We start from the raw sequence: 18138 nt of genomic DNA, 5'->3' as shown, positions 1-18138 counted from the left end.
TTGTGTTACAGAAAACAAAATCCTAAATTAGTCAGACACAGTTCTGAAAATATACCAGTATAATCTCCACCAAGGAAAAAATTTAACATATATCTGTATACATATGTACACGAGTATATTCAACATCCAAAAGAAAACTATATATAGGGATACTCTTATTGAGTCTATTCTGCATTGTATTTCAATGATCCGAATTGTCTATTATTTAGATATTCATTTAAAAATTATCCCTGTAAAAACTCAATCCAAACCATTTGATCACTCAATATAATGGTTATTTTTTTTAATTTTTTGAAAGCACCGTATTTGTTTATTTTGTTGGTCACTATACCTTAATGGTTTCTAATTTGTCTATTTTTTTTTTTTTTTTTGCAAATATAATCTATGAAGTATGAATGAAGACGTGTGAAATAGACGGTCGAATCGTTGAAATGAAATTCATAGTGGACACCCCATAAGCAGAATTTGAAGAATCCCTCAATAGTTATTCCCATCAACTCTTGTGAAAATGCTATAATGAGGGGGTTGTGGGATCCCACTATCCAATAAATATAATCTATGAAGTATTAATGAAGACTTGTGGAATAGACGGTCGAATCATTGAAATGAAATTCGTAGTGGACACCCCATAAGTAAAATTTGAAGAATCCCTCACCAGTTATTCCCATAAACTCTTGTGGAAATGCTATAATGAGGGGGTTGTGGGAGGGGTTCAATCCCACTATCCAATAAGAGAGAGAAAATATTGTACGTCAACCCCCTCACCAAAATTCCCGTCATTGTAGCATCTCCCCAACTCTTGATCTTGTATTTACCATGAGGACAGCTAGCTATTTTCTCCCGTGGGTATAGCCGAGCCCATCTTTTGGTGACAAAAAAAAACACTGCAGCTGGTAACATTGCCCATCCTAAATGCCTAAAGCCCACTCCATACGTATATTATTAAACCATGCTTCTTCATCTTCATCTTTTTAATTTTGTATGTCAATGTAACTAAAGTTATGTCAGCCTTTCAACCTACCAAAATATTTAGACTTGGCACATTTTATCCAACTAACTCACAGTCTCATCCAGTTAAATTCATGATTTCAGGTTTGGATTGTGCCTTGACCATTCTAATTGTCTGCTCTACCTTTTATTTATTTATTTATTTATTATAATTTAAAATTTAAAATTTATTTAATTTTTTAATTAAAAAAATAGCCGAAGCAATTCAATTATCAGGAAAGGGTTACAACCAAATCATCATGAAGATGAGTCTCCAACCAAGGAGGAGCCTTCTCCTCCCAAATAGTAATAGCGTTACACCTCAAAGCAAAACTAGACAGAGTATATGCAACACGATTTGAGGGATGGCAAAATCCCTCTTGAGACAGTCACATTTTGAAGCTTCTTGGTACTTCCCCCGGATAAGTCGACATACATTTGCATTTGCTCATATGCTAACACCAAAAATGTATTATTGAAGGAAGAAACAAAAGTGTTGTCTTTGTTGAGTGTGTTGTCCTTGTAATTACAATTTCACAAACCTGCTGGAAAACAAGAATTGCTTTATATTTTAGAAAATATGCCATCTGAATCTTAGTGCCCGTTTGATATTGTTTATTTGGAGTAATAAGTGATTTTTTAAAAAATTTGGGAAGCCGAGACCCATTTGGTAAACTATGAGAAAATCATTTATTGTTAAAAATTGTTGTGAGAGAAAGCTATAAGGGAAAACAGCTAATGAGATGCTTCTGATTATGGAGGAATCAGTTTCGAAGAGGCGCTAGGTTTAATGATTATGCAGAAATCATTTTCTAATTATGCGGGAATTAGTACCAACAACACTTTTAACAAAAAGTTTACCAAACGTCAAACTGCTTTCTCTCACAGCAAATCTAACGGTGATTATTTTCACAGCACAACAATGCCAAACTAGCCCTTACAATTCAATTTTATTAGGCAGAATAAAAATTTTATAAATTGGTTTGGAACTTAAGTATTATTGGACATAAATTTGAAAGTGACATGATCACTTACATTTCTAATAAATAAATTTGTGGTCTTAACATAACACACAAGAGTCTTTTGGAGCAGTAGGCACAACAGTCTTGGGGCAGTAATGATTGTGTTTTTTTCCATTATTGGTTAGAATCTATATTGTTTGTTGGACTATTACTATAAATGGTATTATTTAAAAATAAAAATAAAAACATATATTTCCCCCCTTTGCTCTGACATTTATTTAAAATGCCCATCACGTTGCTTTTGGATTGGGCATTTTGTTCAACCCAAAGCTGTCATCGGGCCCCGAAACTGAGCTGCTGATCAGCTAAGCTCCTAAATAGTTATGTCATCAGACCTTGACTTATCATCATGATTTGTGACAGTTGTTAGTGGTTATTACACTGGCCCTTCCCCACGATATATACATATAATACACAAATATCTTATATGTTTCTTGGTCGATTGAGGACATCGAAGACCTGTTCAAAGATAAATCTGGTTTTTGATTCTCTTTTCTTGGTCGTTTGGCAAATGAGGTTGTGCACCGACTAGCTCGTTATGTTTTATTTAGTAAAAATAGAGTTGAGTGATTTAAGGAATCACCTCATCTTATCCTTGATATTTTACTTTTTTTGTTATAATGATAGTTCTTTTCTGTTTACTTGCAAATATATCTTTTGGGACAGTGCGCAGCACAGCACTCTTGGAATTTATTCAATTTATATAAGATTCTTTCATAAATCTATATATAATGATTGTGTTTTTTTCCATTTTTGGTTGGACTATTACCATAAATGGTCCCATCACGTTGGTTTTCTTCTTCAACATTTTGTGACAGGGAGGAAAACCAACACACACTTCCTTGACTTGTCCTCTGCCTCAGCCTGCATCATGCATTTGATTCTTTCTGACAGTGGTTAGTGGATGCCATAACTACACAAGGCCTTCCCCCTTGGAACCTCTTACATTACACATGATAACATACATATAATAGACAAATAAAGAAAGTAGAAATTTAGCCCATCCTTATTCCTAAAGCCCACTCCATGCTACGACCCCCCAACTATGGTTTATAATGTCGTACGTTTTAAAGGGGACAACACTATTTTGCAATCCTTAATTAATAACACTATGACATGCTTGATAACACTTTTACATGGCATTACATTATTGGATGGGGATAAGAAAACAGTGTTATACCCTTTGCATGTCTTCAAGGGTATGCACAAGGAACCCAAAGGTTTGACATGTAGCTTATGCCAACCATTCAACTCAAGGAGGCCAATTTACCACCCAACTACATACCAAGAAAATTTAAACCCTAGCAAAATATTTGGACTTGCACATTCATTCCGTCATATGAAAGATAATTCCTTTGAACAATTCAGTCTATTGTTTAGGGGGGGAAAGAGTGAGTAACGAAATAATGGAGATCAATTAAATTGAGGTCTAGGCAATAGAGAAAACAAATTTCATGCATTTTGAGAATCTCTCAATTAAAAAAAAAGAAGTAGGAATATTAGGCCGTCTAATTGGTGGTGGCGCCTTTCATATCTTGATCCGACCGCTGTGCTGCTTATGCTTAGACCCATGTGAAGGCGACGACATTGGATTTGGCAAACCCTCATTGTCAAGAGAGCCGATGAATGTTTCCCAGTATTCCTTGGCTTCTTTATTTTCTTCCAACATAGTATATATAATTGCCTGAAAATTTCAAAATAACAATAATGAGCTGTTTTTCTTTTTAATTACTTGGTATAATAGCTCGGAAGAATGAATGAATGACCTTATATAGATGAACCCGACCATCCGATGCGACAGCGTGGTCCTTGTTGAGACAAATCCATTTCAAAGCTTCTTGGTACTTCCCCTACATTAGCAGAAACACATTTACGTTTGCTTATATCCTAGCAAGAAATGTGAATATCGAAGAAGAAAAAGCGTTGTCTTTGTTGATTTCATACTGAATTCGGCTGTATATTTTAGTGTGTTGTCTTTGTAACTGCAATTTGACAAACCTGGAAAATGAGAATTGCTACCAGTGCCATCTGCACATTGTATGCAGACTCCGTTTTTCCTCCCTTCACCATGTTATTGTATATATCTTCAAGTTGTCTTTCTGCCCTATCACCCTTTCCACTTTTGATCAGGCCTGCTGCTTGAATCTACAAGCAGTGCACTAAGTTAGCAGTAAGTACATTATAAATTCTAGCTAGGCTATGTGGATACGACGTTTTAATCGATATTACAGAAAATGTAATGATAGTATATTTGTCAGTACGTTTTTGTTGGTGACAATGATATATCGAGAATTAAAGATATAAAGGTGAAATATCTGATATCTTAAATTTACCAATTCATTTTGCTTGCTACTTAAATTAAATGGATGTGACCAATGTTTTGTTGGTGTTATTTATGGCACCTCCGCATAGATTTCTCATGAAATAAACAAACATACAAGGGTTCAAGAACGTTAATTCTTCAAAAGAAAGGTAATTGTTCTAGCTGTGTGGCTTGAGCTTGCCTGTGAGTAGACAAGCTCATAAGATTAATGCCAGGAAAGGCAATTTTAGTGCGCATTTTTATGTTATTAGACTATAAAATAAACTAATACAAACCTTTTAGTTCTATAATTGTAGTTGTTTACCCCAAATCTGACAGTACAAACTAATAACAGTGTGTGTATGGATGGAAGAGTATACCGTAAGATCTTCACAATCTTTTATGGAAGGCTCCGGAGGCGACTTGAGATTTTTAAAATTTGGGAGAATCGAGGTTTTAGATGAGGCAACGTTCTCATTCACCATCAACAAGGATTGTAACACGTCCTTGGCGCTTTTCGGATACAATATGTCTTGCTTTATAGAAGAACGACTTGTCTGATACGGGTCCCTAACACCTGCAATGGCTCTTGGGGTGAACTTGTAGTTGCAATTCATGATGCCAAGGACACAGGCCAAAACCACAGAGGCACCGCCTATGCCTCTCACAATTAACTTTTTATCATCTTTGTCATTTGTTGAAGGTGTTGAGGGCTTGTTAAGAGCAGAAATCACAGGGCTGAAGGCATGCCCTGACACGGCACGGTGTGTGGAACACAAGGAAGAAAGTGAAAGAGGAGAAGGGTTGTTGAAATTGGGAAGGAGATTGGGCACCCTAGTCACTCGCATGGGGGAAGGCACACATAGAGCACCATATTGGAGACACAGTGCAGAATCCATGAAATAATTTGTGCTGTTTTGAGGGTTTAAAGTACTAGGTAGCAATTGTAGAGTTAATTAACAATACTAGTATTTATTTGGTCATATTCTGAAATGGCAAGGACTGAGCATGTCACGCCCCACACACCGGACCCAGGGTATGACAGAATATGAGTATGAGGGCATTTCAGGAGTGAAGTAAGGTATCACTTTGTTAGTCAAGGCAAGGCATCAACATAATGTCCTTTTGTAATACAGAATTTTTCTTTTGGCAAAAATGGGACCAACCGTACTTTGTCTAAGTACTTTGGCAAAAAACAAAATGTTTTACACATTCTTGAGGTGTGAGTAAGAATTTTTCAGAAAAAAATAGTTCTCTATATTTAGGCCAAGGTGACATAGCGAGATATAAGGAAATAGGGAGATCGAACGACAACTCTACAAGTAAACACTCCAGAATCCAACAGCAAACTGGAATCCATACTTTGTCTAAGTACTTTGGCAAAAAATAAAATGTGCTACACATTCTTGAGGTGTGAGTAAGAATTTTCCAGAAAGAAACAACAGTATTAACTGCATTACATTGTGTCTCTCTAATCTTTTTGATACAGTTCCCTATATGTAGACCAGGGCCTTAACTAGATACTGGAAAAATGCTTTGCTTGGAAGATAAGAAATCCCAATAAAGCATTGGAATAAGTTATTGCTCCTCATCTAGGAGAAGAATGAACTTCTCTAACAGCTTGCAAAATCCCACCTTGCAAGACAGAAATCAGAATGATTTCATATCTTTTCCCAAGTATCAATTACAGCTTTTCTAAATAACTTGCCAATCACACGGCACCATCCTTTTTCCTCGCATATTTCACAAATTTATGGTAACAATACATAACATAATATAAACGAAAAATCTCACTAGAACAAACGTTAACATGGTGAATTTCTCCAAAAGTTTCAGTGTTAGAACTAAATATGGAGCGATGGCAACCGTGGTTTTTGCCAGCATTTATGTTGTAGGGGCTTACATATCTCGTGCCCGAAAAATGAGCAAAGAAGAGCATCAAGGTCCTCGACTTACAAGGTCCATGTCCATAGCAGTCCTCCATGGAGGGCAGCTTGCCTTGCAGAGATTGTTCGAATATCACGAAGCTCGAGCAGACAAATCTGCAGTGGAGATAGCTGAATGTGAGCTGAAGACTCACCTTGCAGAACAACACCCTGATTACAAGAAGCTGCAGGTTAGGCATCATCTCAGAATATAAATAGTCCACAATGGCATGATTAAATTTCAAGTTTATTAAAATGTTTTTTTTTTCCTTCTCTTAATATCAAATTAAGATGCTTGAGTTTACTAGCTAGCTTTGTTTCTTTGCCTATGAAAGTCGGTTATTGGGAAGCTTGAAATGAGTGGGAAAGAAGCCCAAGCAGTTGAAATATTAAAGAATGCAACAGCAAAAGCACGCAATGAAGGAAGAAACCATGAAGCATATGAATACGAGATGTTACTAGTAGAAATGCTTATATACAAGGTAAGTAGTTGTTACAACTATTTTTACTTAAAACATTCCAATTCATAAAGAAAATTTTACTTTTCTTCTTTGGTTTTGATGGTTGATGTGCCGTAGGGAGATTTTAAGGAGGCTCTCGGCCGTGAATGCTTGAGACATGCTGAGATTTCGGATGCACGGCGTCCGCTGTTCAAGGTATGAAAAGTTCACCTTGAACTTTTCTTGGCAACCAATCAAACCCAAATGAACTAACAATAAGTTAACATGACTATAATTTTGTATTTCCATGTTTTCAGGCTATCGTTCACATCATAGAGGGCAACAAGAATGAAGGGACAAAATATTGGAGAGAATTTAACGATCTAAAAGAAGAATTCCATTGTACACCTTGTATGAAAGAAAGCATGGAAGAATGCCAACTCCATAAACTCAGTACAAATTTCAACGAGTTTGAGAAGGTCGTCGACATCCTCAAAAAGGACATAATAGAGGTACAAGCAAAAAGAAACAAGAAATAAGAGATGAGCTTTTAGCTATTGACTTTTCCTTGACTAAAAAAAGAAAGTTGGAAAAGAAAAATCGCACTCGCAAAAATATAGTTCATAGGGAATTGATTCATGTTTGGTGTCGTAGTACTAAATAAGAATTCTATAGTGAGGGTTTTATCTAAGACCCTTAGATGATGTCCTATTTCGTAATCGTTAGATCAAATTCCTTATAAAATGACTCGAGTACTAAATCTAAAGTTCATTCTAGATATCCAATGAACAGAGCATTACTTTTTTGGGTTTGAAAATCTTTATTATTTAGAAGTCCAAAGGCGAGTGCGACAACTAGTACAAACGACAAAGTATGGATAAGTTCTAGACATTATTGTTAAAGATAATTCTTTTAAAATCGCATCTCAATATATTCTCTGTTTTGATTTTCTCTGTCATGATCTTCCATATCAATCACTAATGGCAGGTCTAAAGAATGATGTGTTGACAATAGTTGGGGGTTAGGGTATATTTTTTCTTTTTCAATTAAGAGTAAATTGGGTTTTTGTTTGAAGAATGATATGTCAACTTTTAAGTCATTTAAATTAAGTTTTAATGAGATGATATGTGGAGGACAAAAATTAAGTAGATTATGACAGAGAAAATCAAAACAGAGAATATGAGTCCATTCCAATGTACAACTACCTCAACATATATAGAACATGATCTTCGGGTCCAAAATTCCCAAGGCAAAGACCAGGCCCTAAATGCGAGTCCAAAACTAGTACAAACGCATAAACCAAACTCAATTATGATTAGACGAGATCATGAAGGACCACAAACATAATTTTTTTAATTTAAAAAAAACAAAGAAAAACATTTTTATCAGCTGCTATTGATAATTCGATAAATTAGTGTCCAAATCAGACCTGCCATTAGTGATCCATATGGAGGATCAAATCAACCCTACCTTGTAGGTCATCAAAGAAACTTGATTAGTATTTTTCTTAAAGCAAAAGGCACTTCTAAACGTTTTTGTGTGATGATGATTATCCTTCATCATCTCCCTCCCAAGTCCTAAGTCTCAGAAGTCCAATGATGCAGCATTGAAAATGGAGCTGTCCACTAAATTGGGAATGCAATCCCTTGTACATTACACATAATAATAGCTTTTGAAGTTTGGCCACTTCATTAATTTTCCCCTCCTAGAAAAATTTAATAGGACTTTAAAGTTAAGCCACATTATTCTTAGTATGTGTAATGACATATTGCCACTTAATTCAAGAGTTAAGAGAACCCATTCCTTGTGAAACCAAGTACATTAAACCTTGGCAAAGCCAAAGGATCCATAGCTCAATGGTGAGAGGATTTGTGAGTAGAGAGAGAAACTCTCATGTAACGGAGATAGTACTTTTTGTTATTTCTGACAAATAATGCAATAACACGTAGGATAATTTTTTCATATGTCATTGTGTTATTGGTCGAGGATAACAGAACAATGCTATCCCCATTACATATAAATTTTTTTGACAGATTAGTAATCTCATGCTTGAATCCCAATGACATCCCCTTCCAAACTTTGAAGAAAAAAAAAATCTTACCAAAAGCTAAAGATTGTAACTAAAGCTCCCATACATCATCAAACTAGCTACTTCTTTGACCAGAAAAACAAACTAGCTGCTTCTTTGACTTCTCATATTCCAGGGGCAATTTGGGCCACTAGTTAGAAACTAGTTAACATGTGGGGATTATCTAATGTTTTTTTTAATTTAATTAAATAATAATAAAGAATCTGCCAGAAAAGAAAGAACCATAGAATAGTAGATAAATGAGGAATATAAATCAAGGCGATCAAACTTATGAATTTTATGGGGAAAGCAACGTCCACTCCTCTGCTCTTTCAATCAAAGTTGGTCTTTTTCTCTCTGCTCTACCTCTTCACCTCTCTGTTTCTAGCTATCTACACCTCTCTCTCCCAAACCAAATGCCTCTTCAGATCCTCCCCTTTCGACCCAATTCAGGCCCCTCTCTTCTCCTACCCTGCAACCTATGGAGAGCACAAGTATGCAATCCCAACCCACCGTACCACTTGCTCGTCCCCTGTCTTTTTCTCAGGTACCCTCCATTTTTTGAGCTCATTTTTCTTCAATTTTGGCATTTGATTGTTTTGTTTGGAGATTTTCGTAAATGGGTTTTTATTTTTGTGCTCAGATTATTGGATGGTCTTGAAGGAGATCCAAAATTTGTGTAAGAATTCTTCATGGTCTTCATCGGGTTTGAGGTATATGCAGGGCAAGGCTGAGACTTTTGCAGGAAATTTAAGTACCCAAGAGAGAATTCCCTATTTTGTTCATTATAATGATAGCATTGAATTCCCTTGTGGGTTTTTGAAGAAATTTCCAATTAGTAATTCTGGTTAGTTTGGTACCCAAGCAAGTTCGATAAAGTCTCAATTTTTATCTCCTTCCTTTTTAAATTCAGCTACATTTATGACTAAGCCTATTATTTTGTATGTAATTCAGATCGAACAGATATGGAAAACTGCAAAGGAGTTGTAGTGGTCTCTGCGATCTTCAACGACCATGATAAAATTCGACAGCCCCGAGGCCTCGGATCGAAAACCCTAGACAATGTATGTTTCTTTCTGTTTATAGATGATGTAACCCTCAAAGGACTTGTCTACCATAGATTAATTCCGAGCAAATCCAAAAACTATAAGATAGGAGCATGGAGGGTTGTCAAGGTTTTGAGCAAGGGATTGTATGAGAATCCAGCAATGAATGGTGTCATACCAAAATATTTAGTCCATAGGCTCTTCCCAAACTCAAAATTCAGCATTTGGATAGACGCAAAGTTGCAGCTGATGGTTGATCCGTTGCTGCTGATTCATTCACTTGTTGTGTCTGAGAATGCAGACATGGCAATTTCAAAACATCCCTACTATATTCATACCATGGAAGAAGCAATGGCAACTGCAAGGTGGCAGAAATGGTGGGATGTTGACGGCTTGAAGAGGCAGATGGAGACTTATTGTGAGAATGGTTTGCTTCCTTGGAGTCCCAGCAAGCTCCCCTATCCCTCAGGTATACCACTTGCAGAAAAGTTATTAGATTTCAGACGTCACTTTCAACGCTTTTGGTGTTGTTTTCTTTTGAAAGCTTCCATCAGGCGGTCATTTAATGATACAGCTATATTGCAACTGTACACATACTTTAGGAACTATAACCTGTGATGTCTGTACAAGAGGTAGGTGCCAATTTTACAGGATAGCCATCAAATTACTGGTTTTGGTGTTTGAGAATAAGCTCTAATCTGGGAATATTTTATTTCTTGTGAGAGGAAATTTTGAAATTTCTTCTCTTTTGCTCCTTGTTACACCCAATCCATCTTGTAAAAACGAAGATATTTGAAGAGGTAGGTGCACTTGGTGAAAGCTATCTGTACAACGTGGTCCAGAAATAAAAAAAATAGTGTGATCCAATGTGGTCCAAGCAAGCAACTTGCAAATCATGGCAAGGTAACACAGTTCGCAATGCATTGGGATGGGTGTTTCAAGGGCAGATTATATTACATTATGACTTTGCCTACAGCAACTTGATAAATTAATTCATTGGGTCTTTGCGTATTTTCTTCTCTTGGGTTTACTTGAATTTTGCATGCACTGCATGCCGATCGACTGGAGGAGCTAATGACTTTGGTATTGGTATTTGGCAGATGTACCAGACAGTGCTCTAATTCTGAGAAGACATGGATTGAGGAGCAATCTATTCTCCTGCCTGCTGTTCAATGAGTTGGAGGCTTTTAACCCAAGAGACCAGTTGGCTTTTGCATACGTGAGAGATCTCATGAGCCCAAGGCTGAAGCTGAACATGTTTGAAGTGGAAGTCTTTGAGCAGGTTGTTGTTGAATACAGGCACAACATAAAGCGTGGAGGTGGGGCCAGTGGCAGACAAGAGGTGGGGCTCAAAGGACCCAAAAGCAAAAAGACCAAAAGGGTAGGCCCTGATTTGTTGTATGTTAACGGCAGCTGTTGCGGCAAGTGCCAGAAGTATCTTTTGGAGATGTGGGGTGAATCCGAGAGTTAATTTTTTTTGTCTCTAGTCTGCAAGCCTGCGCGTTCCACAGAGAAGGGAGAAAAGAGACAGAGAAAGAAGAGAGAAAACAAAACAAAGCCTAATTAACAAACTTGGAAGAGGCTCTCAATGATTAAAGCCAACAAACAATAAAGGTGGGCAGGGCTTTTTTATTCTTTGAGTTGGTGTTGACAGATCCTTAATTTAAGAGAAAGCATGCAATGGGGCCTCAAGACAAATCTTTGAAGTGGTAAAATTACAGGCATCAGTTGAGAAACCGGCTATTTATCTGCCCTTTTTTTTAATATTTTATTTTACTGCGCATATCAACACCAACTCTCAGGCTTCCAATAAGTAGAGTTCAAGTTTGTTTTTTAAAAAATTTTAGGATAAGCGATAATCTAAACTACATAGAGGAGGATTTATCACACACATATTTATGATGTCATGAGAATTCAAACATGAGACCCATGGTCTGCAAAGCAAGTCTGATTTTAGATTTGGAGGAGAAAATGGAGTTTTTATAGTTTTACCCTTTAGTTTATTTGCTGCCCCTCTTTTTCTTCTTCTTTAATTTTGGTACATAAATTTTTTCCTCACTTCCTTCAACACTATTGCTGAACTAATAATTGGATTGGAGGTTTGAGGCCATTTCTCCCTTGTTTCAATTGATTGATTTAGTAACATTTTTGGGAGAAATTCAAATGTACTCTTACTCTTATCTAAATTATACAACTAAAAAAGTGAGTGTAGTTATTGTTACATTTCACGAGGAAGATAATAAATTTCATCCAGATTAATCTCATCCCAAATTGTCCAAATTAAACAAATGGTGTTTCTAAATTATGTCAATCATTTATAGTGTTAGTATTGATTTGATTGAGTCAAAGATCCGAACAATTCACAGTATTTTATTGAGACTATTAGAAAATATTAAAAATTAGATAGACCGTTAAAGAAAGAAATTTGACTTCTATCAGAGGAAAAAAAAAAAAAGTAAGAAGGAAATTTGACACTTCAAAAAGAAAAGAAAATTTATATTTCCCATGCATGCAAAAACCTGCCCTTAACCAGAAACAGCAATAGTAATCGATCGATCTCCACCACTTCCATTTCCATTCCTAACTTTTCTATACAAACCCTTCTCTCTCTCTCTCTCTCTCTCTCTCTCTCTCTCTCTCTCTCTCTCTCTCTCTGTGATTACACCCAAATGTCAGGCCAACAAATCGATAGCCACAGAGAAGACGCCGAGATCTATCACGGCGAAGCCCTATGCAAGCAGAAGTCCCACGAGCTGCTCGACAGAATGAGCCTGCCGCGTGCTCTCCTGCCCTTAGACGATGTCCTAGAGTTCGGTTACAACCACACCTCCGGATTCGTATGGCTCAAGCAGAAGAAGAAGAAAGAGCATCGGTTCCACGCCATTGGCAAAATGGTGTCGTACGACACGGAGGTGACGGGCTTCGTTGAAGAGCATCGGATGAGGAGGCTCTCTGGGGTTAAAACTAAGGAGCTTTTGATTTGGGTCTCGATTTCGGATATCTACGTGGACCCGAATTCGAATCCGGATAAGATCACGTTCGCCAACGGCACCGGGATCTCAAGGTCGTTCCCTGTCACGGCCTTTGGGCTTGAAGAAGAAGAGAAGAATGCTGATGGGAAAAAATGAAAGCTTTTCTCTTTTTGGTCGAATAAAAAAATGAAATATTGAATAACTTTTATTTTGTTTTTTTGTTTTCAATTCATTTAATATGTGATTACTTGTTACAGTTTCATTTCATTTTCTTTATTATTTGTTTTGTATTGTATTGGTTGTTTTGGTGTTGAGTTAGGATGCCCTATGATGCAGAAGAAAAACAGAGAGGTGATGCAGTCAATTGTTTTCTTTTTTGGATACTCTTGATGAACAACTTTTTAAAATATAGTTCTGTGAAAATTAAGCTTGTGATAGTCAACGGTTGTTAATTGTTAATCTTTACAAGGATTGGGGCACCGCCGAACCTCAGGCTTTGTGCGGCTGAAGCAGAAGAAGGAGCGCAAGGTTAAGAGCACCGGCAGGACCATCGTCTAAGATGCTGAGCTCACAATGCTGGTTGAGAACGGTGGGATTAAGACGCTCACTGGTTGTGCCAATAAGGAAATGTTCCACAGGATCGGCGTTTGCTAAATCTACTTCAAAGATTTCTCTTCAAACAAGCTTACCCTTAAAACACCCCCCGGCTGGGTGGAACATTCCCAGCTTCAGCATTTGAGGACGAAGATGATAAGGATGGCGGTGATCAGAAAGAAAAGCACTGAAGTCTTTGCTTTTACCGCTCAGCGCTTCAGAAAAGTCTAAGCATTTAGCATAAATATAATGAGGGTCAGCATGACAGAATAAAACCGCATACCCTTGGTTCGTATAGAAAAACAGCATCAATTTACCACCATGCATGACAGATCTAAGCAGACTTCTATACTTAGATGTTCATGGAACAAAACATCAACTATACTCCACAATACCCCACTTGTGTTCCATATTTGACCATTGTTCTTCCCCAAGAATGCCAACCATCAACAGCAAAAGCTTGCTCCAACTTTCTTCATTTTCTGCTGAGGCCAGTTCATAAATATTCCTTTCTTGATCCATTTGATTTTATTATAAATACTAGTTCTACAATGAGTCCGGGGTCCATAGAATCGTCCAAAGGAGCTTCACTTGAGTCTTTTATTTATGCCACTTCAAACCGGACAACTGGATTTAATTCCAGGAAACATTTCTTGCTCCACCTGAGGGCAGATCATTGGACAAAACATTATCCATATCATTGCCCCAAATCACTATGCCCGAATTAAGTCCTTTTCTTGCTATTCTCACTGTCATATTCCAAATTTCAGTCAGTCTAAATACATGGGCATGCGTATTCCCTCCCCCTTGATTAAGCAGTCCCGCAACAATTAGTTGACAAACCTTTCATGAAAATTGACAATGCCCATAAGAATTTCAAGCAGGTGTCCTACCCCGGTCAGCAATCGATGAAGTTCCATTTTCCATTCCATGATAGAATTCATCATGTGCCAGGCACTTCAAATCAATCTTTCTTTGTTTCTTTTTCTTCCCTATGCTTATAATTCCAAACCCCAAGGGTTTTGAAATCCCACAGAATTTCAGATATCTCATCTTGAGGCAAACTCAAACCATCTCGTTTAATTGATCTATGCAAGTCACAGAAATATTTTGGGTCTTCAAGTCTGATGTAGTCACGTAAGAGCTGCTCATGATCCGGGATCCAATTTCTAGGAAATGGGGAGTAATCACAAGATGGAATCATAGACATGTGTGAGAACCGAACGCCTTCGATTGCATCAACAAGACCCACCCTCAATAGATCAGAATATTCAGGTGCAGAGTTGTTACTGCTCTCCCTCAGTGGACGACTGAGATCGCGTGAAGCTATTCCATAAACCTTGGCTCGTGATTTCAGTCTATACCTTGCAGCATACAGTTTAGCCAAAGAGCTACGAATCACATAGGCACAAAAACCAACAACTTTCTTGCGATTATCAGCATATTTGTACCAATCAGCCATGGTCTCCAACAACTTATTCATCTGGGAATTGGTATGAGCTTGACCAGAGTAAAGCATAGGAGTGCAGGGCAGTGGCTCAGGATCTTTATCACCCTTAACAAATGCAAGCCGCCTGAATTGGCGAATACATTGTTGTAAGCTAGCAGTAACAGAAAGCAGAGTCCCTACACCTTTTTGGCTCACCACATTACCTCCGGTCGCCGTGTACCTAAGGGTAGGGTGTATAACCCTGCGGCAAATTATATGGTCTAAGAACTGAATTCCCCTAGTTATGTGTTCAATATCCACCTTGGAGTTATCCAACCTTATCCCAAATCTTCTCTCACAAAACTCAATTATTTGCTTACGAATGTCGACTGCATCCTCTCTAGGCCCTCGGATCCCAATCAAGAAATGACCCCCATATCTAATATAATCCATTTTTCTAGTTTTCTCATTGCCACTAGAAGGAACAAACTCTGGCCAAGCCGGGTTATGACAGCCATCGTTTATCGAATTCTTCCAAATTGAATCAAGACTAGATGGCCTAAAAAACTCAACTATCTTATCTTCCATAAATTTATCCAATTCATTAAGACATACATTAGCAAGTAAAGGACTTAAAATTCCACAATGACCATAAGAAGGTACCTTAGCAGCCTCTTCAGGTGCAAAATTGAAGAACGTTCTCAACCAATACGGGTCTGGCTTCGGCTCCTTATCGTTCAAAATCTTCTTCTTCTTAGGCGCTTTCTTCTTCTTTCTGTTCTTTGGCCATTCTTCATAACCATCACTCTGTTTTCGATTCGGCGCTCTAACCGCGCATTGGATCAAACCCAGTATTTTCTTGTCCCTCACGGCCTGCTCTAAGCAACCCATCACCATATTCCTATCCACATTGTCAAAAATTTCACTGATATCGCCTCTCAGAAACCACAAGTAACCGGCGAAGTTGCTCCGAATAGTCCGAATAACCGTGTGGGCGTTCCTGCCGGGTCGAAAAGCGTGGGACTTGGGCGAGAACCGGGCCTCGAAAACAGGCTCCAGTATCATCAACAAGACCTCCTGAACGACCCGGTCCTGAAAGCAGGGCTCGTCGGACTCGAGCATAGCCTGGAGCTTACGCTTGGAGAGGAGCTCGATACTGGTCTTGTCGTTGGGGCTCCGAATGAATTGCTGGGTCTTCTTGTTCCAATAGAAATTGCCGCGAACGACGGCATTTCGGAGGGAGAGGAGGTCATGGAGGACGTGGGAGTGGATGGCGTTGCGGGGAGGGAACGTGCCGGTCACGTGAGCGCAGGAGCGTTGATAGGCCAGGACCCAGAGGTCGAATTTGGAGAGGAAGCCGGTGAGGTTGGGGAAGGTGAAGGTGGGTGGGGAAGAGAAGGCCTTGACCCACAGAGCCGAGCAAATTTCAATTGGGTCTTGTTTGAGGAGCGAGTATGGGTCTTGCTGGTCTTGCTTTGAAGGCGGTCGCTTTGGCGACGGTGGTGTGGAGAGGGACCATGAGAGAGTGCGAGTGAGGGTTTTGAGGTAAGGGAAGTGGTGGCACTGAAGGTGTTTGATAGTTGTTCTCACTGACATTTTTGTTGGGTTGAAGACGAATGTTGAGGGATAGAGAGTCCGCAACCCTCTTCTCCCCTTCAATTTTTGCTGGTTTTGGACCGTTGGTAGTTTTGCTATTGAGGCTTTGTCTTCGCGCTTTTGAGATTGGAGGGACTTGGTCTTGGGTTTGGGGTTGGCCTTGAACCTCACTGTTTAGGTTGGGTCAATTTCTTATCTTCATTTAGAGTGTAATAAAGCTTGGGCCTAGTACCTAATTGAATCCGCTAGGCCCGTAAAATGAATCGGGTCAGACTGGCCTAGTCCTATGAAGGAGAAGAACTTCCTTGCACCGGGATGTTATTGTGGCAATATTCTAAGTTAATTATTACACACTATAATATGGAGAGTTCAATAGCATGATAGTGTGAGATTGATTTGAGATACCACCACAATGGCATCTCCGTTGTAAATAAAATTTTCTCCATTCTTTCGTATAAATTATGTACGGTAGGTAACTAGAAAAACCTAAATGGTTCGCTTCCCCATCCTCCATAAGAGTTCAAAGCAAACTCCAACTACTTGCAAGCACCAAAAGGAAAAAGCAGAGGGAGACAAGGCCAACATTTGAACCCAAATTACCATAAGATACATACAATAGGAAAGGCTAGTTATTTTATGCAACCTATGTATAGATTTGCGCACACATCGCAAAGAGAGCCCATACTACCATTCCATGCATGGAGTGCACGCTACGAAAACTTGAATAACCCAAGAAAATACGTGCAAGTGCAGTGCCCCCTCATATTATACAAGTAGAGTTTATTATACATCATCACATGCCTCTCTTCCTATTTTCCGGCTTGAAATCACACCTACTAACACACACATTGACTTTCTGTATGTATGAGGAGAAATGAAACATACCCAAATCTGCAAATGTCAAAGCATTAACACACATCTCATTAACATCATGTCTCAACATGCATAACAGAATTTTATTATTTAATTCATTACGAAAGAAAAAGAAAATTCTGAAGCATTTCCCTAATGGGTTTTGATATGTATGCATCGAAATAAAAATACAGAGAGAAGTATTGAAACTTATCATCATCAAATGGGTTTTGATCACATCTATATATATATCTGTCCTTTATTACATGGCTAACAAATAGTTTACAGTTGATCTTGTGCCACCTTTTTCATACGACCCATAAGCTTCAAGAAAGGTGGGTGAAATGAAAGATCTGAAACAAAATTCACCAAGAAAGTACAAAAACAAAAAGAAAACAAAAAATATCGTAACCCATCGATCTTGATCATCTGTTTTCATTATCACGAGACGCGCACGTCCAAGAGAACAATGAGCATTTGGACTGAAGGATCCTTCTGGTGTAGGCTAGCTAGGGTTTTGCAGTGGTGGGGGCAAGGTCGCAGAAGAAGACGACGGAGTTGGGGTAACCATTGTGGCAAGGGGAGGAGCCGGAAGGAGGGACAAAACCCTTGGGCAGCATTGCGGAGAAAGGCCTGCTGTTGAAGTTCTTGTTGGTTTTCTTTCTCCTCTTCTTCTGCTTGTGCCTCATCTTTCTGTGCTTCTTGCTCAGTTGATCTTGTTTGTCCAAGGGAAACGGCGTCTTGTTCTTGATGTAGAACACTCGGTATTGGGCGGCGGTGGCAGTGGATGCGTCTGAGGGCGGTCTGTGTTGGATTTCATGGGATGATGATGAGGAGGAGGAGGAGGAGGAGAAGGAGGAGATGAGAGCAGAAGAAGAGGGGCTGTGGAGGAGGAGGAGGAGGAG

General features: G+C 38.6%; 5 protein-coding genes across 5 annotated transcripts; 3 read left to right on the top strand and 2 right to left on the bottom strand.

The window, feature by feature from the left end:
* Positions 1-3344: 3344 nt before the first annotated feature.
* On the bottom strand, positions 3345-5239 carry LOC117625991. The gene is made up of 4 exons (XM_034357602.1): positions 4692-5239; positions 4008-4154; positions 3776-3859; positions 3345-3693 (listed from the first exon to the last, which is right to left on the bottom strand). The coding sequence occupies exons 1-4, from the start codon at positions 5208-5210 to the stop codon at positions 3538-3540; spliced, it is 906 nt and encodes a 301-aa protein (XP_034213493.1). The 5' UTR covers positions 5211-5239; the 3' UTR covers positions 3345-3537.
* Positions 5240-6064: 825 nt separating this feature from the next.
* Positions 6065-7475, top strand: LOC117625975. The gene is made up of 4 exons (XM_034357583.1): positions 6065-6427; positions 6572-6718; positions 6815-6892; positions 6994-7475. Exons 1-4 carry the CDS (start codon positions 6122-6124, stop codon positions 7213-7215), a joined length of 753 nt encoding a protein of 250 aa, XP_034213474.1. The 5' UTR covers positions 6065-6121; the 3' UTR covers positions 7216-7475.
* A 1565-nt stretch (positions 7476-9040) lies between these two features.
* Positions 9041-11420, top strand: LOC117625037. The gene is made up of 4 exons (XM_034356601.1): positions 9041-9291; positions 9388-9591; positions 9699-10259; positions 10891-11420. Exons 1-4 carry the CDS (start codon positions 9045-9047, stop codon positions 11259-11261), a joined length of 1383 nt encoding a protein of 460 aa, XP_034212492.1. The 5' UTR covers positions 9041-9044; the 3' UTR covers positions 11262-11420.
* Positions 11421-12319: 899 nt separating this feature from the next.
* Positions 12320-12936, top strand: LOC117626634. The gene has a single exon (XM_034358414.1). The coding sequence runs from the start codon at positions 12460-12462 to the stop codon at positions 12916-12918; it is 459 nt and encodes a 152-aa protein (XP_034214305.1). The 5' UTR covers positions 12320-12459; the 3' UTR covers positions 12919-12936.
* A 667-nt stretch (positions 12937-13603) lies between these two features.
* On the bottom strand, positions 13604-16446 carry LOC117626633 (nuclear intron maturase 1, mitochondrial). The gene has a single exon (XM_034358413.1). It carries the CDS (start codon positions 16379-16381, stop codon positions 14321-14323), a length of 2061 nt encoding a protein of 686 aa, XP_034214304.1. The 5' UTR covers positions 16382-16446; the 3' UTR covers positions 13604-14320.
* Positions 16447-18138: the final 1692 nt, after the last annotated feature.

The sequence above is a fragment of the Prunus dulcis genome, chromosome 4, assembly GCF_902201215.1.
Source record: "Prunus dulcis chromosome 4, ALMONDv2, whole genome shotgun sequence".
Lineage (NCBI taxonomy): Eukaryota > Viridiplantae > Streptophyta > Magnoliopsida > Rosales > Rosaceae > Prunus > Prunus dulcis.
The sequence above is the reverse complement of the archived record's forward strand: the minus strand, read 5'-3'. Positions and strand labels throughout refer to the sequence as shown.